At 45.0% G+C, this 25847-nt stretch overlaps 1 protein-coding gene across 2 annotated transcripts in view; it reads right to left on the reverse strand.

Moving 5' to 3' along the window:
- Nucleotides 1-3147: 3147 nt before the first annotated feature.
- The window catches only part of fndc5a (fibronectin type III domain containing 5a), a 28107-nt gene continuing 5407 nt past the window's right edge, over nucleotides 3148-25847 (reverse strand). Inside the window, exons 2-6 of one of the 2 annotated variants that reach the window (XR_003933551.1) lie at nucleotides 12070-12185; nucleotides 9713-9911; nucleotides 4518-4607; nucleotides 4061-4296; nucleotides 3148-3657 (exon numbers count right to left, since the gene is read on the reverse strand). Coding sequence is in view for 1 of the 2 variants with exons in the window: in XM_030116753.1 (XP_029972613.1) it covers nucleotides 3598-3657; nucleotides 4163-4296; nucleotides 4518-4607; nucleotides 9713-9911; nucleotides 12070-12185 (599 nt within the window). In the remaining variant the exon portion in view is untranslated. The remainder of the gene's footprint in view (nucleotides 3658-4060; nucleotides 4297-4517; nucleotides 4608-9712; nucleotides 9912-12069; nucleotides 12186-25847) is intronic. The other variant, XM_030116753.1, reaches the window with a different exon arrangement.

A 25847-nucleotide genomic window follows, 5' to 3' on the forward strand; every position in this document is an offset into this window, starting at 1 on the left:
AGCAGCCCTACATTTAAGTCCGTTAAAGGAAATAGTATATTTACAGTGTATGTATTAAAGTGTCTTCATCTAAAGGAGAAAACTTGACGGTAACTGCAAACGCAACGTGACGGAGAGCAGCTCAGGGCTCCGTCTGTGTGTGGCGTTCAGGAACCTTTCAGGAGTTTACAGTGGTCCTCAACATGTGGGTTTTCCCGAGAAATCCTTGGGTCAAAAGGATTATGCTCTTAAATGTAATAAAGCCAGTAAAACTACAAATAATTTAATAAAAACACAATTTTTTAACTGAATTTGTATGTATAATGGGAATAATCAAGACCACAAACTAGACTTTATAAACCATGTGTGTTGAGCAGGGTATGCAAAAACACTGTAGCCTTGAGAAGAGTTCTGGTTTGCTTGTTTATTTAATTATCTTTTTAATTGGATGGATTTTTTTTTTGTATCGTGACAAAGACATTAAACTACTGGGGTTTCCTCACGATTGCTCATATTTCTACTTCTAACCCGTCAACGATGAGGAAAACATGTTCACTTGCTTCCTAATATATCTCACTGAATAACTAAGTGCCATGATAAAGGGATAATTGGGGTAAATTCTTGAACCATCAACTAGTTGATTATTTTGGCATGTTTCTACTTACTCTACATCACTGAAGTCTAAAAGTCTTAAAGTTTACTATTTGTTGGGTTTAGACAACCTCAGTCTTGTGTAATCCTTTTAACTCTTTCCAAATCCCAGATTAACATTCTAAATCTAGTCCGATACCTCCAGCTGGAGCTAAAATAGTCGTCACGCGGTTTGTGTGAACGAAGAAACCTTGAAATGAAATCAAGTCCAAGCCTGGAAGTAGTTTCGGTCCGCTTGTGTATACTCGGTAAATCTAGTGGGAGAAGTAATAAACGGCTACAAGGGAGCGCCACCGAGAGATATATATTTGTGCCGAACTTAAGTCAGTTCAGAGAATTCATCCGGGGAGACAATCATCATTATCCGTTACTCTGTGGATGAATGCCTATCGATTGTGGAGCTCGCTCCCGGGGCGGCGCTCCTTGAGGGGAGAAATGGATTCAACCTTCAGCCACAGAAGTTTTCTATGAAGCGCCCGTCGCTCTGCAGCACAGAATTCACAGAGTTTGTGCCGGTAACCGCTAAAATGCCGGTGTTAATCAGTCAGAGAGGGGCCTCTGACAGGATTCGGTGCTTATTGGAGGAGCACAGTCTTGAGCGTTCGCTCTCTTATGAAGAGAGGAAGCAGCCGGAGAAAGCGGAGCGGCGGGGAGCGATAAAAGCCCGCCGATGTATTAGTCATCATTCTCTCCACTCTGCTCGGCCGTAACCTTCAGCGTTCTGTTTTACCTGCTTTTACTGCCTCTCCTCTTCGGCGCACTCGAGCCTAAAAGGAGCTCTGACCGCTCGTGTTTGTTTGCACACAGATTCATCCGCGACTCCGATAAACAAGCTGGTTTATCCAGCGACTGAATGACCTCCATTCATTACAATCTGACGGTTATTCAGAAACACCCGGGCCATTCTTTCTCCTTCAAAACCAATCCCCTGACAATAAAAGAAAAGGAAAAAAAAAAAAAAAAAGAAAATAAAGAAGAAAGAAGTATTTTCTTCTAGCACATAAACAGCACAATGGCATAGTATAATAGAACTACATAACACAGAGGAGCGCTATGAAAAAGCTCTTCAATAACAAGACTTTAACTGCATCGTATTAACAAAAACCAGAAGAAGTACCCTCTTAAGTCGGGACGCTGTACATTTTCCACATTATAGGTGCTCTAGTTTCACACCACCAAACAAAGGTGAAATATAAAATGTATTTACAGCCATTTCTTAATCCCCGCAACATGGCGTCAATCTGTTTCCGTTTACACTGAAACACTCGGTGAAAGGTAAATAATATGACACGAATGTGAGATACAGGGTCTTCCGTCTTATAAATCGTAAGGTACAATTATTTTTAAGGCAGTACTACTGAGTTAGAATCAGCCCTCGAATGCATCGTTTGTCCCCGTGTGCCACGCAGCCACGGGTGATCCCTTTTTATTTCGCCTCCTGAAAGAGGAAACCTCAACACAAACTTTGACGTTTGGAGAAAAAAAGAAAGTCTTGTTAGAAGCCCTTCTGTCTTGGCGACGTCTGCTCAGGACGTCATGACGAAGTCTCGGGGTTGCAAGTTGGGCTGATTTTAAAAAAAAGTTTTTTTTTTCATGCTAACCTTCAGAAAGTTTCTTTTTTCTTTTTTTCTTTTTTCTTTTTTACAACAGCGCTTGGAAACATTTTCACATCATCTTTGAGTCGGTTCCCCTCATTCTGGATGTGCAGTTTGTTCATGGCGACATGCTGAGAGGTTGGATTCTGCTCAAAGACGCTACAGAGCTCCAGTTCTTCTCTTCCCCCACCGAGGGCTGTTATTGCTGATAGAAAGAAATCTCCTCCGAGTGTCTTCAGAAGTCCTCTTCTCTAATGACAACCGTAGAGTCCAGCCCCTCAAAAAGTTCATTATTCAGTCAAACGCACTCCAATATGGCAGTACTGCTCCCTCTCTGAACCTCTCTGTAATCAATCCCCCTCCGGAATAAAGACACAAGGGAATACTAAAGGGCTCGTACTGTATGCGGAATGTAAAATTTCAGAAATCTATGAAACACTCAAGAAGACTCGAGAAAAACGCAAACCAGCCCAAATCTGGCCGTGTTTGCGTCGTCAGATCAGAGAGATGAGTTGACGTGTTTCCGATGAGTCTGGGTGACTCAGCTCTGACGGCGAGCCTGACCGATCCCCCTAAAGCCGCTCTGGCGTCGTCGCAGCGCATCTTGGAAACTGGCTGAAACTCGCCAGGTGGAGTCTGGATTCCCTGAGGGGGGTGGGAAAAAGGAGGGGGTGGGGGGGGGAGGGACGAGCTGGTCAGAATGGAAACACCTCCCACAGGAGTGTGACGAGTTTCTGCCCGAGGGAGGACGAAAAAAAAACAACAACAACAAGAAGAAGCTGAAAAAAGAAACCAGAACAACAAAATTGTACTGGTGGCACCTTGTTAAAAGTTCAAAAAAGACACCTACCGGGGCATAAGATGTTTTGTAGATGATTAGATTATAGCAGAAAGGACATTTCTAACATGCATCTCAGAGAAAGGAAAGGTCCGGATTTTATGGATGCTGATAACGCGCCGAGAAGAAAGACGACATGGAGCGGGAGGGAGCGAGTGAAAAGGTTTCTGGCTCTGTTTATCTGTGTTGGTCCCTGGGGTTGTTTTATCTGCAGTCTCTCCGCCGTCCGAGCCATTTGGCCCCAATCCCCGCTGCCCCCACGGTACAGTGGTCACTGAACAACGCAGCGTCCGCCGCAGTCCCCCCGCCTCCGACTCTGCTCAGTCAGGCCGGGCGGCGTTTGACCGCCGGGGTCCCTGCGGCAGCGCTTTATCGGCGCCCGGCCCGGTGCCAAAGGAGAACAGGCGTTTGCCTCGGGGAGGAGCGGCCAGAGTCCCGGCATCACCCCCGACAAGCAGGTGGGCTTCAAAGGGGGCCCGCTTGTTTGTGAGAACACAAAGTCTTTTTTTGGAGAAGGAAAAGGCGTCCTGGCAGTCACACCTCGATGATGTTGACGGATGGCATCCTGTTGTTGTTGTTGTTGTTCTTGGGGAACTGTGGGAGGAGAGGAGAGGATGTCAGGTACGAGGCAGCGAAAGGACTCGCAGGAATCACACAGCAAACTTCTTCAATGAGCATGAGGATGCCTTCATGCCGCAATGTTTTATTGATGTTTGTAGAGGGAGTGCAAACAACCAAGGCTTGTTTTTTTTCTTCTTCTTCTTTTTTTTCTACTTTTATTTTCTTGCACGTAAGAAATGGACATGATATGGGGCCTGATCAAAACAGAACGTGTCGGAAGCCATGACTGAAGCGCCCTTGCTGTCGGATGTTAAATGCCGCGTTAGTCATGCACGTCTGCAGCGGTGTTGGACTTCAGCCTGAAGCTCGGGTGACGCGATGGCAGCTGATGGGAGTGTCAAGTGGAAAAAGTCCAGAAGTGGCCAGGACGATTCACCTGCCCGACGCCGCCGAGGGGGGGGGAGGCACCCTGGGAGAAGAGGAGGAGGAGGAGGAGGAGGAGGAGGAGGAGGAGGAGGAGCGGGGGAGTGGGTTATACCTTACTGCGCAACAGCCCCCCCGTCGGGTGCTCAGGAGTGCTGCACTCTGAGGAGTTTTTGGCTTTGTCCTTGTTGTTGTTGGGCTCGTTGTCTTTGATTATGTCGTACTGACGACAGAAGAGAGCGATCACACCTGGAGGGAGAGATAGATAGACCGAGAGAGAGAGAGAGAGAGAGAGAGAGAGAGAGAGAGAGAGAAATACATGGAGCAAATCCATAGCCGGCTCCGGTTATCGTCTTAACCCGAACAAACAAACAGCCTCACAGCAGGGGTTTCTGTTCCTCTCGGCGGGATTAGGACGGAAACAATGCATCTGCAGCGGGCGTGATCCCACTGAAAAGGTTTGTCCTCACCTGCCCACATGATCAGAACCACCACGATGATGATGAGCTCCCCTGCCCTCAGCTGGGTGGTCTGACCCACTTCCTCCATGGTCACTTCGTCTGAAAGAGTCAAAATTCAACAATCAGACGTTAAAAGTCATTAAAAGTGGATTAGAAAATACCTCAAAGCCGTTTGGATTGGAGTTGTCCTAAATCCTGAGTTCATTACTGAACAAGGTAAAGATCTGTTTCTGCTCTGCCATTATGAAGATGTAAGTGACTAACTACAGAAGAAACTAAACAAAACCCTTCAGGAAGAGTATCGTACTATTGCTTTAGTTCTATAAAATAGTATTAATTAGGCAAAGACACAATTTGATATACCAAACAGCATCGACACTACAAAAGTAACATCTGGAAGAAAAAACAAAAAGCAAGGTCATCGGCATGTTTCCTGTCCACGGTCCAACTGTCTCATATCCCCCTTCCTGTCCTGAGGTTTGAATAAATTGCCTTTGTAGAAATGATCCTCCATAAAGTTTTAAAAATTAATATCATTGCAGCCTGTTTTTGAGTTTTTGCGTCTTCAGGCCAATTTCATGACTTTGAACTGTGAAACCACACAACATATCAGTGGAAGATCTTTACAGCAAAACACTTCACTGAAGCTAACGAATGACTTTTGAAAAGACCGAAGCTCGCAGCCAAATAGGAAAACACGAATGTGTTTTTAAGCAGAACAGGAGTCACCAAGCCGATGCAAAAATTCGATTCCTGTGTGTGGTACAGCAACTTCACACCGAGTGTCTGAGAGGAAAAAAGGCTCAGAACTAAAAGTGAGACAGATATGAAACAGAGAACAGCTCCTGAGCTTCATTTCCTCTTCTTAGTGTACCGTAATTAAGGGATTGTTTGAAAAACGTGTGAAAATAGGATGTTGCTCTCAGATGTCCTGATATCTCGGAGGAGAAGTTTAATCCTTTCCTGAATAAACTTAAAAATGTATTCATACACTTTCACTGGGAGTGGAGAATCCAGAATTTTGTTTTTCCCTTTTTGAAAGCAGGATACTCATTTTTAATTTATATTAATAAAAAAAAGTCACACAGGCTCCGGCCCCCAACTCTGAAAATAATTTCTGGACAGTCCCTAGAAGAGGCTGAAGTGCAGTGTGTGTGCTGATTGTTCTCCGGTGGGACATTACACAAGCTTGTTTTCTGAACTCCCGAATAATTATTGCATAAATCACAGAAAGGGTACAAATGCTATTAAGCATCCTGCTTTTGTCTTAAAAAAGAAAGAAAAAAAACTTAGTATGCTTTTAGCATTTAGAGTAATAAAGCGAAACATCAAATTTAGTCCCTCATCCACTGCAAATAATTTTTGTTGGGTCCCTAAATGAGCCTAAAGAGCAATTAGAGCGCACATAAAACACAATGGGGACATTACGCACACTTGAACGATACCCTTCCCAGTTATTTGTCGCAGCACTTTTTCAATCCTCCGTCGGCCACACAGTCATAACCGCTGTCTGAGGTCCCGGCCTACATAGAAATGAGCAGGCACAGCTTTTTCCTCCTGGTTTTTTTTTTTTTTTTTGTAATAGGCATCATCTGAGGATTTCTTCAAAGCATTTTAAAGGTCTGCTTTTGTTTCTGCTTCAGTGGCACTTATCACCAGAGGAAGTTAAAGTGGTGGGAGGCATCACTGCTGGGCAGCCTCTCATCTCCTCATAAACAACCTAGAGTGATAAATAAATAAATATATATACATTTTTTTTTTTTTTTACCATCAACCTCTTTTTCCGTCAGGGTTTTCTCTGTCTACAATTTCAAAGTCGTCAGCGCTGCTGTACAGCATCGGCACACTTGATTGAACTGCACCACTCAGTCATTTTATTCATTTGGGGGTTTCATTGGCAGACTTTTATTGCAGACACTTGCTGTTCAAGGTCTGAATTCTCACTCCTGAGATCTCAAACTTCCCCGGCGTGGTGGCGCCCGCCCTCCCCTCAGCTCTCCACGGCGGGGGGGGGGGGGGGGGGGGGGGGGGGGGGGGGGGGGGGGGGCCGGCCCGCCCTCCTCCCTGAGTGTTCGCCATTCAGGCCTCGTCCGCTGCTTTGTGCTTATCAGGTAGTCTTCTCCTTCCATTATTATGCCTTAAATTACAGCTGCAGTGCAGTAATGGCAGGAAGGAGCCGCCGAGCAGGTGCAGACTACAAGAGACGCTGATTTTCAATCCACAGAAATGAAAGAAGTTGCCGCTTTCGCGTCGTCGGTGATCACCAGGTTTTCTGAGAGAGCGCCGGCTGGAGTGAAGGGAACACGAAAAAGACGGTTCAAGTCCTCAACGTGGACCTCATGTCATCACAGCAGGAGGAGACGCTTCCTCTTCTTCTTTTCGGCACAGTAACTTTTTCTTGCTGAGTGTTGAGGAAGCTGCAGACTTGATCTAAAGATCACGGCGGCATGGCGAGCGCCCCCGTCCTTCCATTAGCTGCAGCGGGTGACATTTGGAGGGTCCCAGCGAGGCAGTGGCCAAACGCTCCAGTGGCTTTCAGCCACGAGCCGTCCTGCTGATCGATTGGCCTCTGTTGCCTTGTATTAAATAATCAAAGCACAGCAGCCCCGGGCGAGCGCCGCTCACGGGGGCTAACTGGTCAGCCGGAACACCTCCGATGCTCAGTGAGCGACTTCCACCCACCGCTGGAGGAAAATCATGAGAAGTTAACTTGAGACGAAAAAGGGAGAAACTGAGAAGTTGATATAAACGGAGACTGCTCTGCTTGGTTGAAACTTTTTTCTTAAGGCTTTTGACATTTAGAGTTTGCACTGAAGCATTTTAGAAATAGATCCAGTGAGATACAACAGATAACATCACATAAAACAGAGATGATTTCAGCTACTTTTGCCAGAATGAGCCTTTAGAAAACATTTCACTCTTGTTTGAAGTCATTATACTAAATTTCTATATTACAAACCTTAAACATTTATTGTCATGCTTAAGAAATATCTGAAAAGGTTTTAATGCAGCTCTAGTGCGACGAACAAATCAAGCTCCTGTCTGTCAATTTATGTGATCTGAGGAATCAAACGAGCTTTGTTTGCAGCACCTTTAATTCCTGTGTTTGTGTGTGTGGTTCAGTAATTTGCCTAGGGTGTGTTTGCAGCTTTGGGGTTCTGTTTTTTTGACAGCAGAATTTAATGATGAGGATTTTAAAATATTACGCTGCTCTGCTGCACTTCTCCCACTTTATCTCTGGTCTCGCTGTCAGTCTCTCCGGGTTGCCGCTCGCCTCTAATTCATTGTCTTTTCCTCCTGTTTAGTGCACAGGTTGTACTGTGCTTTCTTTTTCTTTTTTTCTTTTTCATCTCTCTGACTTCCTTTGATCTCCTGAAGCTTAAAACCTATTGTGAAAGAGGAAATGAGAAGCGGCGTTGGAATTATCCGGCATTTCAGGCTCATCCTTTCCTCTGAGATCGCAGCGATACGACAGAACAGTTTGACGGCGAGAAACCTCGCCTGTTTTGTCGGGATGTTCGCCTGTCATCCCGAGACAATGGAGCTACGGCCTGAACTCTGCACAGTAAATGTGATTGTGACTGTTGATCTGTTCGTCCTGCGATCGATCCGGTGATAAAACAGTGCAGATGATGGATGGAAGTCTCACCACCGTCGACACAACAGGGCGGAGTGAAATCCGAGCGACACTGATTTCTCCACCGAGTTACACACAGTCGACTTGAAGAACACCTGTTCCACACGCAATCAGAAAGTTTCACTGCCTCCACGCGCCGAAGCTAATTAAACAGACTTTTCTATCAGCAGGCAGCGCGGAGGAGACGGCGGAGGATGTGTGATGTTCTGTGCAGCTGCTGATGAGAACGAGTGAAGGCTGACGACTCTCAGTATATTTGCACTGTGATGATGGAGCAGCAGGGGAATCTTCATTCTGTTGTGTTGGACTTGGCCGAGTGTGTGCGCAGGGTCAGCCGATACATCCCAGTGAATTGATGCCGTCTCGAACAGCTTTTCACATAAATACAGCGAATGAATGTGTTAAAAGCTTATTTTAATTTACCTCCATTATAGATACAGTGAATGCTGCCATAGAGGTCACGCCTTGACCGGAGGAAAGCAGAATCCTCTCCACCCCTTCCAGGAATTTGTACCCTGAATGCACCATGTGTTGGATACTCAGTGGTTTTTGTTGTTGCCCTGGATTGATGAGAAGTTTAAACCACTGAAGCAGACGTCGGGTGTATTTATAACTTTACAGTTCTCCCTCATAAAAGCAGAACTGCTGCGCTCGGTGGAATCCAGTGTGCATTTGTTTCTACGAGGCACTTCTGTTTGTTTCAGAGAGAGCGAGTCGACCATGTTGTTGAGCCTTCCGCGGCTTTTGAAAGCAGCAGGAAGAGACAATCCAAACCTGAAACCTGAAAGAAGCGATCACGTGTGAGTACACAAAAGGATGAGGCTTGTTTATTTGGCTCCTGTGCAGCCATTGATTTCTCCAAACACAGAAACAGCCACACACACACACACACACACACACACACACACACACACACACAGCACATCCGGAGCTAATTAGGCCTCAATGGTGGCATGAGCTTCCCTTCCCTGCTCTGAGACGATAGCGTTTAAATTCCCTGCCTCTCCGCCGGCCCTCTGGCCGCCGCGGCACCAGTTCAGGCTCTTTCTGGCTCCACGCTGCTGCAAAGTACCCGAGTGCGTCACATGAGAGATGAGCGTGAATGAGAGGAGGAATAGACGGAGCGCTGCCTCCGCCAAAAAGCGCATCGATTTGCCGCCCCTCGCAGCTCCGACTGCCTCCTCTCTGCGTCTGATAAATGCCTTCCCTCATTTTGGTTTGCCATGCAGTTTGCGGAGGGGGCTCGCAGTGTGGGGCTCGCGCCGGCGCGTCGATACACAATGAAGTAAACGTTCCCCTCGGCACTTTTATTCCTGAGCTGTGGTCAGCGGGGGCGGGCGTCAGGAGCACTCTGATGTGAAATTTCATTTCACGGTTTGTGTTTCTATTGATTTTTATTGGTCTTTAGACAAAATCAGTCAAGATATTGTCAAAAGGACCAGTTCCCCCTGCACTCACATCTGGAAAAAAGACAAGAAGAGGAAGAAGAAGAAGAAGAAGGCAGAAACAGATTGGCTTTAAAGTGTGGATCCAGCGTGTGTGTGTGTGTGTGTGTGTGTGTGTCGACCTTTGCTCTTAGAGGCCTGAGTCTCGGCCTCCTTGGGCGTTCGGAAGCGCAGCGGTTCGCTCAGCGGACTCGTCCCCGACATGCTGATGGACTGGACGTGCACGATGTAGTCTGTCTCTTCCTCCAGGTCCCATAGTGCACAGGAGCGTGTGGTCGTGTTGACTTCCTGGATGAACCGGAGCATGCGCACGTCCTTCTTCTGTGGGAGCAGGACGCAGGAAGAACACGGTGAAACGGAGACAGACATTTTTTAATTCTAAATACAAACCCACCAAACGGATACTCCTTAGTTTTCCTTCACTTTTGAAACTTTTGGTTGCAGCTTCCTGGAGCTTTGGACGGATCCGCTCTGGTAGTAGTGCAGCGTTAGTAGTGGATGCTGCCATCTGCACTCTGATCTGCACCAAACAATCAAACCAAGGCTGTTTTTTAAAATTAAATCTCGGTACACTTGCAAATGCGCTGTGGTGCAGGCTGACTGAAGCCGTACGAAACTCCGAGCACAGAATGGATCTAAGAGCAGAAAGCAGCCAAACAAACCCTGAGTCCTCGGGGTTTATGGTAAATGGCGGGGAAAACTTTGGTCTGAGATCACCAGAGATCAGAAACACAGGATTTTATAACACTTTATGTTTTAGATCTGTAAAAAGAAACAAAGGAAAAGGAAACGAGATGCCTTAAAAAATTAAAATTAACTGTCAGGATCCAGAGGGGAAGGGGTTTTTTTTTAATCCTGTTTGTGGAAATGAAACATTTCAAAAGGCATTTAAAGCAGGACAGTAACAAAAGGGTTTTCAAAAACTAACTAACACAAACTAATTGTGAAATTTGGATTTCTGTGAGCAAAATTTACTAAACTGATTTACACAGAATTGTAGATTCATTAAAAGTGATGCTGTATTCAACATGAACTGTAAATTCATTCCAGCAAAAACAGGAAAATACGTAACAGGTTACTTTCCATATTCAAATTATTGACAATATTTTATGATGTTAAAGCTCTCAACTTTGAATCCCATTTTACATGTATTTATTTTTAAATTTTTTGTTGCTTTAATTTTGCTGCTCGTTTCTGAATGATTCTGTATCTTTTTATTGTGCTGCATAACAAAAAATCATTCATTCATTGGAAGCAAACAAGATATGAATATGAAAATTATGAAATAAACAGTTTTGCGCCAAAATCCTTGATAAATGTTTCAGTTTTGTGACACTAAGACACATTTTTTGAAGTGACAGAAATTTCGTGATGATACAAACAATTACAGAAAACAGCAGTGAATGATAAATACAGACAGTTGGCGATGGCTTGCAGTGGCTTTGAGTGGAGAAATCAAAATATTGAGGCGACTGGACACTTTTAACAGATTTATTTTTGGTCATGAGCATCAGGTGGCTGAAGCCTGTTCAGCTGCTCACAGCGGCAGTCCCACCCCTTCCAGATCGTACTCCCATCGATGAGCACCTCATACAAACCCACTTCAAATAGTCTGAAGAATCCCTTTAAGTGGGAATCCTGCTTATTAGCCTTCTTGCCAAGGCTGAGATCAGAAGCCCGACAGCTCTCACATGTCGGCAGGAATATCTCTGAGCACGTCTGAGGCTCAAACCGTGACATTAAATCTGAAGGCTGCTCAGTTTAGACTGTACGACCAACAGATCACCGCCTGGTCGATACAGCTTCTGGTCTTCACATTACTAATAGCTGGTCACATCTTTAAAGATTGACTGATGCATTGTTTTTTCTTCTTCTTCTGAGGTAAAGTAAATGCTGTAATTCGCTGTCTTGAGCGTGCCAGCGGCTGGCTCACACTCACCCTGCAGATGTCCTCCTCGCTCACGTCACTCCCCGCTCCTCACACTTACAGCAAGTCGACATGTGTGGAGGTGTTTTTATTATTGCTGTCAGGGCTCATAGCTGTTCACTACGCCAGTTTATTTATTTATCTATTTAACGTGGACATTAGGAAGGAGATTAGCTTTATGGAGCTTTAAGTTTAAAGAGTTGCAGTTTTTCACAATGTGGAGGAAGGAATGAATGTAAGTGGCTACAAATGATCCTGGAAAAGTAATGAATACACTCCGTTCACAGAGCTGCCAGAGAGCGGGCAGGCTGTCGGACAGGAAGCAGCGTCCTGTCATAATTCCCATAATGCATCCTGACTCAGAGTAAAGACACAATAGGGAGGAACGGGCATGACGGCAAACCACCTGTGGCAAAAACACAACTTGATCCTATTTCTGTGTTTGTGTGTGTTTGAAGAGCCTATATCGGGACAAGCAAGTGCGTCCACCTTACTGTACATTTGCACGCACACCTGGCGCAGCGTCACGTCGGAGCTGCACGTGTTACTGACCTGCTGCGTGATGGCAAAGCCGATGACGGGGTCTCCCTCGGGGGTGTCCCATGACACCACGGCGGAGTTGGCCTTCACCTCCCTGATCGTCACATTGACAGGAGGCGACAGGCTATCTGCAAACAAACACAGAGGCAGAGGAAGCTGCTTTTACCTTCTGTGGCACGAGGCGGAGAAGAAGCTCCGATTGTTCTGGCTGCCGACACGGCCAGCCGCTCGGCAGAGCGCCAGGCTCAGCGGCGCGTGGATAAATGGCTCAGCTGAATCCATTATGTAAGGAGGAGATCAGAAACAGGAAGGAGCTCCTCAGAGGGTCGGCACACTCGGCACTGTTTACGCTGAAGAAAACCGCTCCACAGTTCACGGAATTCAACCATCTATAGTTTCAACGCTGAATCTGATTTTCAAGCAGATTGATTTTTTTTTTTGTGTTGGATTACAACAGAGCAGGAGATATTCATACTGGTGTGATGGCATCTGGACAAGAAAAAATAATTAGGGTTTTAAAGTACTTTTAAAATTTGCCTGCGATGGAGTGAAAGTTTCACCTGCTCAAAAAGCATACAGACATGCTGCAATTATTTTCTTGTTTATCAAATACTTTAATCTTTAATAATTCAAAGACTATTTCAATCAAAGTCAGGCCTTTAAGTGTTTTTTTTTTTCATATTAGGGAAAACAGACATTACAAAGGCTGAGAAACAGAGTTTTAAAACTTCAGTGTACCAAAGATTATTTAAAATTGACTTTGATTTATCAAGCCATGCTTATTTGTAACTCACCCACTTCAGAAATCAAGATAATATAAATGTAGTTAAGATAAATCACAATCATTTAATAAGCTCTACAACAAAACCACTAAAAGCATCTCAAAGAACCTTAAAGTCCTTTTTTTTAATGTCTACTGATCCCAACAATCATAAAAAATATTTTCTATTCTGAAACTGCAGGAATTTCAGGAATTCTTGAAATTACATAATTGGTAAATTTGAAATGGAAGTTTTTTTTTTTCCTTTTGATTTTTTTGTTCCTGCTTTGTGAAGTAGCTTCAGAGTAGTGTTGCGTGGTGGAAAAAAAGTCCTTCAGCGTTTATTACAGGGTGCAGCACTCATAACTATGGAAAATAAACTCATCACAATGAAAACAAACTCTTGACTGAATCCTGGCCTGATTTACACCTTTTCATTCCAGTAATAACAGACGTCACTTCTCCGCATTTAACAGTGAACCCGTCCCTCTTCACAGTTGACCTTTGGAGTCGTGGGCTCCCTCAGAGTGGAGCCCGGGTCAATGGGCTCATTCAGGGTCACCTCTCACAAGTGGCATTTGAACCTGCAAACATCTGTACCTTGTCGCCACCACCGCCCCAGAGCCGCCAGTCCGAGATGCACTAAATCCCGAGTTCACAATAATCAATGAGCGTTGACTCCTCCCAGCACCCGGGAGCATGATATCACATATTCATGACTGCAAACACACAAAGTGGATTGTTTATTTCGTGCGATCCTCGGTTCATCCTGTTAGCAGATCAGAGCCTGCAGTACGTGCGCGCCATTTCTATCTGCTCTCAGTCAGGAAGGTTTGAGTGAGAGGAGAGGAGACGCGCTACATCAATGGGAAGGAATCGCTGAGATAACGCTCGATGAGACTGTGTCGACATCCTCGCGTGTTTTGTGTGGGATGGCATGTAAAAGACCTCGTACTCACGCGCGTGCACACACCTGCGGGCGTGTTGTGTGAGCGTTTGCGCGGATTAGAAGATCAAAGAAAAACATCGGTTTGCTTCGCAGTGTGAAACTGATTTTTTTTTTTCTCTCCCTCCCTTCACATTTTCTCATGAAGCGTAAACAGGGTCAGCTCTGTCAGATATCACAGAGGTGTAGAAACACGCGACGGCAGTCACGGTTAAAAACACGACAGCGTTCAGAATAGAGCAAGAAAATGACGCTACATGGACTTGAGTTTGCATGTTCTACCTGCGCATGCGTGAATGGGTTTCTCTCCTCTTCCTCTCATGGTTCACCAAAATGAGACTGAAGTTAACTGGTGAATGTGTTTGCCCCTTATCTGGAGTATAAATGATCAACAACTAACATGTATTAATGGGGCCGAGCCGGACCGATAACAGCTAATCACATTTCAACTGGTGCTGTTTTCATTACGTGGTTAAATTACTTTCTATTTCACATCCATATAAACCTTATTGAAGATGAGTGCATCACCCAGCAGCTGCTTAACTCAACATAAAAACTGCAGAATTAGAAAAAAAAAAACAAAACAAAACACGAGAATAAATTAATCTGAGCTGCTTTTGTTACTATTGGTGACACTGAAGCAGGCAGTTCACCTATTATCGGCGCAGTTTAACTGCTTTCTCTGGCTGTATATTTATCACGGCGCAGGTCTGCGACCCGCAGCTCTTCAGCCTCGCCGTAATGCTTCCCTGTAGCTCTCGCAAAATTACATGGAAATGAACCGGCTTATTATATTTTCATTTCAAATTTGGTTGCTCAGCAGACAGTCTCTTATCCCGCAGTTGAAGGTGACAGATGTGACACTGAGATAAAAAACTGTTTTAATATTTTGTCAAGTGAAATATCGTCACATCCCACTGTGTCACCTGGCCCGCGGCGAGCTCTGCAGGGGGATTAACGCTCACTTCCTGACCTAACTAACCGCGGATGAAGGGAAAGCTGAATTATTTTTGGTTTTGCGTAGATGCTTAGTGTTTTCTGACAGTTATTTGTAATTTTTTTGGGATTTATGAAAGCAAGAGAAATCAAAGTTTTGACATAAATGGAAGATTATCTTTAGAGTTAAATATGTCTTGTGACTGCATGCACATTTTATTTAATAGGAAGTGAGGGGAAAACATCTATTTTTATTGTAAAAAAAAAAGTGTCAGTCTTCTCCCTCGCCTTCTTCTTTGGGATGCGTTGATACGTGAAGCTGACCTCGGATGAATTACGATAAGGAGAGGTGGCCACTCTCAGCAAGGCGGCCTTCAGCGGGCCGTAAATCGAATTCAGCCAATGAAACAGAGTCAAGGACTTATTGAATAGGTTAACACTCACATGCCCTTCAACGGCTACACATTTCACAGGCTCGCCGGCCGCTGCCTCTCCTCTGTACAACAGGGCAAACTGTGCATCCAGTCTGAAGCCGTGGCGGGCCTTGGCTGCGCGCCGCCACTCAGCCCCGCTTTGATGAACGGCCTGTCTAATGGCAGGTGACAGTGCAGAGACCCGCTGCATCTCTTCATCAGAGCCGGGCGGCGGGGCGGCGGGGCGGTGGGGCGGCGGCGGCGGTGGGAGGGCCCCCGTGTTTGAAGTGGAATCGCTTTTGTTTACCGAGGGCTGTTTGCTTGTGGTTCCTGCGGAGCAGCCTCAGGGAGGGGCGTCCGGGGCCGAGGGGGGGCTGTTAGGACCGAAGAGGTCACAAATCAAACTCATTATCCCTCCGTTGATACTCGCTCACGAGTTCGTGTTCAGCCCTGAACGCCCCCCCAGGCAACACGTTTATTTATGTGGCTCCGACACAGACTCCTGCTATATTTAACCAAGCCACAGAGTTCTTGAGAATTATTTCTGATGAGATCTCTTACACACATAGAGAGGGCAGCAGTTAAACACACTGATATGCAGGGCTCACATGTAATGATTACAAATCCACACATTACTGTCACTGAGGATCTGGGTTATTTTCTGGTACTTTTAGGATTTTTTTTTGTTCAAGGCTGTCAGGCAGATGATTAAATGTCTTAAATGACTGACAAAAACATTATCTTTGGTGCATATCATGAACTACGATAACTTGCACAACACTTGTGTTAAGTGCATAAATGAGCCACTAGGATGGGTTTATCACAAAAATGCATCTGTTTATGCAGGTTTGAGAAGTTGAACTTTCTACCCCTAACCCTTTATTATATATACAAACTTACTTTAACAGTTCAGTCTTTTGTAGTAGAGCAAAATATGGTAATTTGGTCACTGGTGGTGAATTTAAAGTAAGAAATTTATGTTTGGTTAAATTTTGGTTTTATGTTTTTAAATAAAAAAAGTTGTAAAATTTTGAGGATTGTGTCAAACTAAAATTGCAAGTATCATCATTTGTCTGCAAGGCTGCATAAAACCTGCTTTTAATAGAAGGAACTCCCGCAGTGGCTCACAGCGATAAATCAGCCCTTTGGCTCCGCAGTGACAAATAAACAAAGCTCAGAAAGAGGCAGTAAAGATGTTGTCACGGGCTGAGAAGCACCTATCATTTCTCATTATTCCAAAATGGTGGGTGGCTTCCTTAAACGCTGAGAAAAGGTGACGAAAGAAAGAAAAAATAAAGGGCGGAAAGAAAAATGAGAGGTGAAGCAGGATGAATAGAATTTTTCTAATCCTGTAAACGAGTTAACAGCTTCAGTAGGGTATAACCCAGCCACTGTCTCTTCTCAAGAATCACCTGACTACAGTTTGATCCACAGTATAAAACTATTTTGTGAAGCTCTGTACTTCACTTCTCATCTCTCTGAAATCCTATAATTTGCCACAAAGCTTGTTAGCTTTTAATGAAGCCTCTAAAATTCTGATCTCGGTCAGACTACTTTCTCTTCGCTGCTTAAAACGGAGCAGTCTACTGCAAAGCCCCTTTGAAATCTGGAATTCCTTTTTCTGCTGGATGAGCTTAAATAATGATATCTCACATTTTCACTGATGTCTCTGACTCAGTGGGAGCGCGCGTTTCTTTTATTGTATATAGAACTGAGAGCCTGTTGCACTGCATAAATGAATCGCTGCGTCTTAAGTCTGCCCTGGAAAACAGACCTTGATCTCTCCCAGGCTTTCTGCATTAAATAGGAGACAAAAGAAAAAAAAAAAAAGGAGTATTACATATAGATTGCAGACGATTGCGTTAAGGTGAAGCGAACAAAAAATAAAAAGAAAGCCCTCGTTCTCCTTTGCTTTCTACAAAACAAAGTTAGTGCATCTCTTTGAGTGTCCTCACGTCGCTCGGCTCCTGGTCACTTTTTTTTAGCCCGTCTTTGTTCCCCTCCTCTTCCCTGTATGACTGCGTTACGCTGAGGGATGGTGAAGGGTGGTGGTGGGGGGGGCGGTGGTGGGTTTGTGGGGGGGTGTCGGTCGTGACCGCGGGCCTTAAATATCCACACGACATGAGAGTCAGCTCTAATGAAACACCGGACAGATGTCTTCATAAACTCTCCGTGGCACACAGCCTGCCTCATCCTGAGAGATGGGGGTGACTTTGAGGGATGACGGATGTCCCCTGGTGTGTGTGGTTGTTTGTGTCTGTGGGTGTGTGTGTGCGCGTGTGTGTGTGTGTGTGTGTCTTTGTCCGTCCTGCGATTATCTGAATGACAGCAAGATGTCTAACCCTCACTGAGCGGTGTGAAGGGTGAAAACTCCTGAACGTCCCCCTTCATTAGAGAACTCTCCAGGACTGTGTGTGTGTGTGTGTGTGTGTGTGTGTGTGTGTGTGTGTGTGTGTGTGTTTGTGTGAAAGTGTGTGCATGGCAATGGAAGGAGAGCCAACACACACTTGTTCGAATGCACACGCACACACAGCGAACAGCTTTGGCTTACGAGGCCCATCATTGTTTAATGAATTCTCTCCTTATTTCTCTGTCAATCTCACACAGACACTCCTGTCAGGCTGGCTGACGCCTCCTCCTCTGCAACGCCGCTCGCTCTCTCCGGGTACACTTCCCAAAAATCTGACATCTAACTTTAGCCCTTCTGCAGACCGAGATCATCCTGCCCACAGTATTTGCATCTTGAGATCTAATTACAGGGAAAACAGAGTTCAGGAAATGCTAAGCAGCGCAGTGTATAATGAGATATCATCTGCATAATGTATGAGTCTTCCACAACTATGGGATTTAAGGTAACTGTATACTGTCAGACACAGCTGAAAAAGCTTTGATCCAAGATTTGTTTTTCTTGTCACTTAAAGCAACTAGGGGATCCTATTGAGAACAACATATTATACATTTAGGAAGACACTAAAAACCATCTTTAAACCGAGTAAATAAAGAAAAATAGCTAACTTAAAAAGCCTTGTGGCATCCCTCTAAAGTCTCAGTGACAAAGCAAACAGGTAAATATCAAAGGTGAAGCACAGGAGGGTTTTTACAACAGATGCAGAATCCGATCATTTTCTCAGAAAATGGAAAAGTATACTAAGCACTTTAAAATGTCTAAAAAACGAAACTGACCGTTTACCACTCCACTGTGGCCAGTGTGCTCTTTTTGGTGAGGTGCACTGCATATCATATCAATAAACAGGTAAAAAAAAGCTCTAAAATCAGTGTAGGGGGTGGCAAACTGGAGTAAGTGGCTGGAAAGAGGATGCTTTCCAACCTAAATTCCATAATTAAGAGCCCATCACACCCTCTCCATGCACTGAGGGCACTTCAACGCAGCGCTTTTAGCCAAAAGATTTAGGATTGAGCACAGCACAGCAATAAATCCTGCCTGCCTGCCACCATTAGGCTGTATAATGCCGGTATTTGATTAGTGCTTTGGCATATTTCGCACTGCCTTGCACACAGTCCACTTCATTGATTTGGATATTTATGTCAGCGGGTCCTGTTTAAGGTGGTATACTTAGAAAATCTGCATCGATCGATCAGCTCATGGAAAAATAAAAGTCCCTGAATGCAGTGTTGAAATTGTAAAGAAAATCTCCAGGTATGGCAAAGCTGTCCGACTCCTACCTCCACTGTAGATCTAAATACATGTTGTGAGTGTGAAGTGTAGCCTGTTCTGCTGCATTAGGCTCATGACCCCCAGTCATCTGAAACGCTCTGATTCAGTGTGGCACCCGAGCAAACAGCGACATTTTGACACTGAGAGAGCCTGAAAGCAGGCAGGGCTGTGCTGCAGCTTCCAGCTACCCCTTAAGGGAGATATTACTGGTTTCTACCATCTTATTACCGTTCTGCAATCTTTAGTAATGCTGTTTTCAGAGGCGGGCCCCAGGGCCGGTTGTGCTCCCCAGGATGCTAATGAGTCAGTCTGTAGGCTTGTGAGCCAACATGAAAACCGCCCGTTAGCTTCATTGTTCTCCACTGTTTCCTGGCATTTTGGAGCGGAGCACGGCCCCACGGTGTTGGTCCTGTGGTTTTTCTTTGTGCATTACCGTGCCGCTTCACATCCACGTTTGGTAACTTAAACCACCCGGGCGCTAATAGTAAGTAAACAGACGCTTTGTATGGAAGGTGCAATCAGCAGCAGATGGCAGATAATATCAGAGCAGTGTGCATTTGAAGAAACGCTCTGGCAGGGGAAAGAAATAAAACTTTTTTTTCCCGCAGCCATTACGGCCCAAAAGTGCGATCCCACGAGGGAAATAGCGGCTATAAATTAGCACATGTTGATTAAGGCAGCGGTGTCTCACAGCGGAGCTGAAGGCATTACGGGGGGGGGAATCGCATTTGCTTGTCGCCCTTTCCTCTCTCGCCGAACATGTTTCTGAAAGTAAGAGCTGCAGCGGCGCCGCTTCCTCAGGGGTCAGCCGGCGTACAGCTGGCAGGGACACCAGCTCCCCCTCATTCATAGTTAATGTGCCATGATAGAGCCATCAGGATTTTTTTGTGCTGATTTAAAATTTGCCCTTGCATGTGTCGGAGGGAACCTTGGCATGCGGTCTCCTCTCTGCGGACGCGCACATTTGCACACCCACGTGCGCCCGCACGCAGAAGTCGTAGCTCGGAGACGGGGTGGGGGGTGAACGTGAGGTCTGAATTAGACGTGTGTCTGATTTAGAAGCTGCCGCTACGGCTGCATCTGGTGAATACATTTACAAGCGCCACGCAGCACGCACGCCCGCGCCGGCATCGCCACGCTGTGTCATGTTTTATAATTGATCGCCCGTGATGGTTTTTTCATGAGGTGCTGTCGACTGTTTCACAGCCGCGCCGCCTCTTTTCCATACGACTGCTGAAATATCTTACGTAAACCACAAAAGGGAACTTCTCCATGGATTTGTGCTCTTGATTTCTTCTTTGTCATGTTTTTAGGACAGCTGCTGGTGGCACCAACATCCCTCCTACTTCTCTTCTTTTCCTTCCCTCTCCGTCTGCTGTAAATCCGTGCACACCTACAGCACAGAGGTGGATTTTTTTTGGCCGCTCCTCCATTGCCTGTTCTGTGAAGCTCTCGGGCTCTAAGTGACACGTCAGTGGGAATCCGCGTGCAGGGAGGAGATCGTGGGTGAAGAGGAGAGACAGTAGCCTGGCTGTGACTCACTTAGGTACTATTTTATTGATTAGACTCACGCTACTCACACGGACGGCGCTGATCAGCCGGCTTACAGTGTGGGCGGGCAAGCTACTTATAAACGAGGCGCAGTTTTCAGCAAGGGGCATAATCCCCCTAGAGTTTATTAAAATGTAGAGGTAGGTTATTTTGAGGGCCTTGAGAATGTCATTTTCGATACAAGGGGGCGGATTGTGGCCACAGACGTCTCATCACCAGGTTGTAAATGAATAATTACAGCTGAATCAATGAATATAACAAACCACATGTGTGGGTTTTTTTTTCTAAATCGACCTTCTTTTCAAAATGCAGTCAATAATACAATGACAAGAGAGTTTAAAATGAGCTTCTATCTCCTGTGGAACCAATCTGTCATAACAAGCATCCAGTCATGCATTATAGGACACACAGTAACACGATGATTCCACTCAACAGTCATACTGAGAAATACGACTTTATTTAGTGATAAAAAATTATTCAACCTGTTTTTGATGCTTTCTTTTTGTGAATACATATGTATTTTATGCCTTCAGCTTTGCCCATATCTATTGTTTTATTTAATCTATTGCGAGTATAGCTTTAATCTGGAATATTCTTCCTTTTAATCCAGTGCGTGCTGAGAAGTCATGCTACTGCAACATTGCAAATTCCATTTATGCATTAATAAAGTGTCTTGAATAAGTCATCGGTTTCCCAAATTTACTCGTGGGGCTCAGAGAATGGGAACACTGGAGAGCAGTTGCTCATGTCTGAGCTAGACGCTCGGTTTATATATATTAAATGAGCTATAAATTTGACTTGACATGTGTACACAGGAAATGACTAATTGGTGGAGCGTTTGAGAATTGGTTGAGTTGAAATAAATCTTGGTGGTGGGAAGCTGATGTGGTGCCTGGTCTGTCCCCAGGCCAGGTCTCACATTTTCGGCGGTTTGTCTTTATCGTCTGAAATGTCACCGTTTGTCATGTTTACGTTCAGTCCGCCAAACCGAACACCTGCTGTTCGCTCGTCTCTCGCTGGAATGAGGACGCAAAACACACTGGAGTGAGTCACCACGCCGTTTTGGTGGTGCTGACTGGTGTCACCAGACTGAACAGACTGCAGCGCAATGCTGAGGTGTTGCTGAGACTTCATGAGTGATGCTTCTGTTGATTATTTCAGTTTTGGTGATTTCTGTTACTTCTCGAGGCGACCATGCTGCTTGTTTGAGAGTAAACTGGGAAATTAAACCTTCCTGACTGGAAGCTGAAGGAAGGTTTGTGTCGTTGAAGGTATTTTAATCAGTTTCTTGAAGTCTCATGTTGTGTTGAGACTTTGCTCATTTGAATAAAGAACAGAGGACATATAGTACCTCTAAACTTCCTGTTTTTTTTTCCCTTCCCAAACTCCCACTGTGTATTTTCTGCACATGATCCAGTGCTTCTTCGCACGGCCCACTCGGCCGTCACACACAGCACCTCAGTGCAGTCAAATAATCACACCTAAGGGTCTTTTTGTCCCTTTTGTGGAGAAATGAGTTATTTACTCATAGGAAATGAAATTTCCAGCGCCGCTGGCCACGAGCACATCGAGGTGGGGATGGCGGGGCTGCAAAACAGCGTCTTTCTCCTCCTCTCTTTCTAATTAAATGTCAAAAGGCAGGCTATGAAAATCAATGCAGTATTGTGTACGCAGAGAATGCTCGCCAGCTAATTCAAAAAAGGCACAGGAGTGCCGCGAGGCTGATTATTTGACAAGCCCACTGCTAATGAAATCTGCTCTCAAATCAGGAGCGGCCGCCTCCCCCACCGGCTGAGGAACAGCGGCAGTACGGCGCCGGGCCGATAACGCTAAAACAGCTCACAGCTTGATATAAGGTTATGAATGCGATATTAGCGACTTGTAATGTTCCGTCCTCGTCTCTCCGTCTTCCACGTCACACTCACTGCAGCTCCTGCCGGTGCCCCTCTGTGGATTTCCTCCGACGACCGGGACACAGCTGGGAAAGTAACGCCAGCACTATCTGCCCGGGAGGATTGGTGTCACACAGGTGGGGGGGGGGGGGGGGGGGGGGGGGGGGGGGGGGGGACGGGGGTTGGAGAATGTGAATAATACTCCCACTCTGATTCCTCCATGTCTCACTCTCTCCTCTTGCCACCGGCGTTCTGACTCTAGCTGTTTTTTTTTTCCCCTTGCACTGTCTCCCTTTTGCATGCATTCATTTTTTTTCTCTCTCCCTCTCTCTTCATTTTCCTCTCCAGCAACTTATTCCCCTCAGACCGGCTCACTCCGGCCCCTGACTGATGATTGAGGCCCCCCTGCCTGAGCCGAACCCACAGCTCCCGGCGCAGTGGTTGATCATGGGAATCTGATTGACGTACCCGCTCCAACAAGCACACACAGATGTTTACCCCCAACATATGTTGGCGTCTGACTGTGTGACTGCTGCATTCACTGGATCACAAAATGAAAAAAAAAAAAAAAAAAAGTAAGAAAAAGCGACTTATCTGTGTCAGCCACGACTTTAGAAGAAAGAAAAAAAAAAACCAAGCAGACAGAAGTTTTTGTAAGAGGAGACAAACAAGCCAAAGTGTCTGTGGGAAGGTGAAGGTAGTCCCAGTAATCTCCTGGGGCCCACTTGTGCCTCAGACAGCGAGGATGTTAAAAAACACACACACACACACCATCTGGGATGCTACACAGTCCACGCAGTGTGACCACCGTCAAATGAAAATAAAAATGCTTTGCCGGGCTGCCGAGGCGAGCAGTAGGAGGAAGAATTCCCGGTCCCTCTCACAGATCCGTGCTTAAACCTTCACTCCTGATTGATCATCCTTTTCTTGTGCTGGAGGATGTGCACATAATTAAAACCACTTGTGCGGGATTGAAAACAACTTGTACTGTCAAGCATGAAGGCATAATTTGTATTTTCTGAGCTATCATTATTTAAGAAACTTGCCACTTTTGCATGGAAAAGAGCAATCAGCATACGGTTATTCAATTAATGCGCGATGACAACACTTGTTATTTTTCACAGAGGATGTCAGATCTCTTTAGTCGAGGGGTTTTCAGTGTGGAAGGTGAAACGCCCGCTCGCAGAGCGTTAACCACATCGAATCACCCCCACCTTTCACTTCACCCATCGTTACAAACTGTTGTGTTGCCGTGCCACCCAGACGCTCTCTGGAGACCTCATGGGACGGAGGCCCCCGTTGAAAACCACTGCGCTAATCCTCCGAAACTGAGCTTCATCTACATCGACACTTATTTTGATTAATTTAACAAACGCTCAAGAAGGAAACATCAAAAGTTGAAAGTCTTTAAATATAAATCTCAAAGGATCAGTCATAACATGCCAGCCACGCTAACCTTTTCACAGCAGAGACCCGCTTTAATTGCACCCACTAAATCACCTGACGTGTAAGAACATTTTTAAATGACTCTCCTAATGAAATATGATGGAACGGAATGTTCAACAGTGCTTTCCAACCTTTTTGTCCTTTGTCGTCACACAGCTTGCTTCAGGAAAAGATTGAAAGCTTCCTTGGCTCCAGAAATAATTACTACAGCCATTAGATTACCTAACAGACATTATTCCACATTGATTACACTGATAAACTATAAAACCCTGTTTGAGGTGAGAAATTTCTGACTCCACTGTAACATGCAACTTATTTAAAAGCCACCGGATTATTTTAGGGCTTTTTATGCAGCTGTTGTGATCATTTGGTAATTTCTGCACAAGTAAAAGCAGAGCACGGAAAAGAAAAGATAAATGATCATAAAGTTAAAGAAATCTTAATATTTTCAATCATTTACTTATCAACATTGCAAAATCGTAGCATTTCCTAACGACATCTCTCTGCCCCCCATTCAGATTATGCAATGCTACATAAACCAGGTCAAGTCTTTGGGATGTGCTCTTCCCTTTTGTGCTCCTCATATTCAAAAGAATGAGATATTCAGCCTTTCCGATTTTAAATTAAACCACAATATAAAAGCAGGAGCTGAGGCAGTCAGTCAGTGCAGCCGCTGTGCTGGGTGCACTGGGTTTGCCACAGTTACATGAAGCTGAGGTTATATAAATTTAATAAGGATACTTTTCATGGATCCATCCTTGGTATATACTGCTCCATCTAATTCAGGCTCTTTGGGCGATGAATCTGTGAAATTAGGGCACATACATAAAGATATTGAAAAATATAAATAATAAAAAAAAAAGCCTCGCCGGCTACAAACCTCAGTGCTCCTCTCTGAAGAAAAGCAACTGAAATTAATCTTTAATAACGCCATGAAGGTAAAAACACAGACTTTCCACGACCATGACACTAATTCTGTCCTTCTTCCTCTGCTCCTCTTCCTCCTGGTGACACTGGACAGACAACTGGCTGCTTGAGAGACCTGCTGCTGCCACGTCAGTCTTTTTGGCATCGCCACGTCTTCCTCCCACAGGCCAAGTGTCCACATGATTGTTCCAATCTGTTCTCTAATGCCCGTTTCATTTCCATTTTCAGCAAAGAAATATCGCTTCAATGCCAGAAGAACAGCCTTAGACAAATGAAAATGTAAATCACTACATCATAAACTATTTTTGGTGAAGAAGAGAAAGAGGAAAAACCCACATATTTATTCTCTCGTCCTTATCTTTCTGTTGTCAGCATGTCTGAAGGCAAAAGCACACATGAGCCCGCACTATTAACCGCAAGGCCATCGCTCCTTTCATCTGCGTCTCGCCGAGCCATTGGCGCGCTCTCAGAGAAGTACTCCAAAAGGCTTTTTGAAACGGAGCGGAGCGTTTGCGCGGCGCCGGAGGAAAGAGCAGCAGCGGCAGCGGTGATGTTGATACAAACGCCGCTCTGAAAGGACCTCGCGAAAAAAATTCTCCCCAGCTTTAGTTCGGCTTGTCAGGTGACAATTAAAATGTGACAGCATGCAAGAAGGATTAAGAAAGATTAGGAGAACAGCGCTGACAGTTACAGAAGCAAAGCTACGGGCTGAACTGACTTCTTCGCTGTCACAATTCTCTGTTTCTGTATTCTTAAAGCCGTCACGCACAAAGATGCATATGAAAATAGATGCAGGAACACATCCAATGAGAAGAAGAAGAAGCAAACAGAAAAAGGCCATGTGGTTAAAAATGAGTGAAAGTATTAAAAAGATGATGTTGATGAACAGTAACTTTGTCATCCTTAACTGTTGTGAAAAAGTATTGAGGATTAATCTTAAATCATTTGTGTTCCTTCTGAGGTTCAGTCTGGGACCCCCTTCACAAATCAGAGGGGGGCTCAAACTTCCTTCTGAGCAGTTATAATGAAATCTGCATGTAGAAAATCAGAGTCTATTAAAAGATACATTTCTATCATCGAGAGCAAACCTGGAAAACTTCCCGTTTCCACCGGAGGCTTCACTGAAACTTTTCTCAAATCAGAAATCAGATCAAGATCCAAAGCTTTTCCTAGAGGGAATCTGTGGGGATCCATGTTAAAAACATGCTCCCTCATAAGGTTTCCATATCCCAAAGTCTGATAA

Source organism: Salarias fasciatus, chromosome 19 (genome assembly GCF_902148845.1).
Source record: "Salarias fasciatus chromosome 19, fSalaFa1.1, whole genome shotgun sequence".
Classification (NCBI taxonomy): domain Eukaryota; kingdom Metazoa; phylum Chordata; class Actinopteri; order Blenniiformes; family Blenniidae; genus Salarias; species Salarias fasciatus.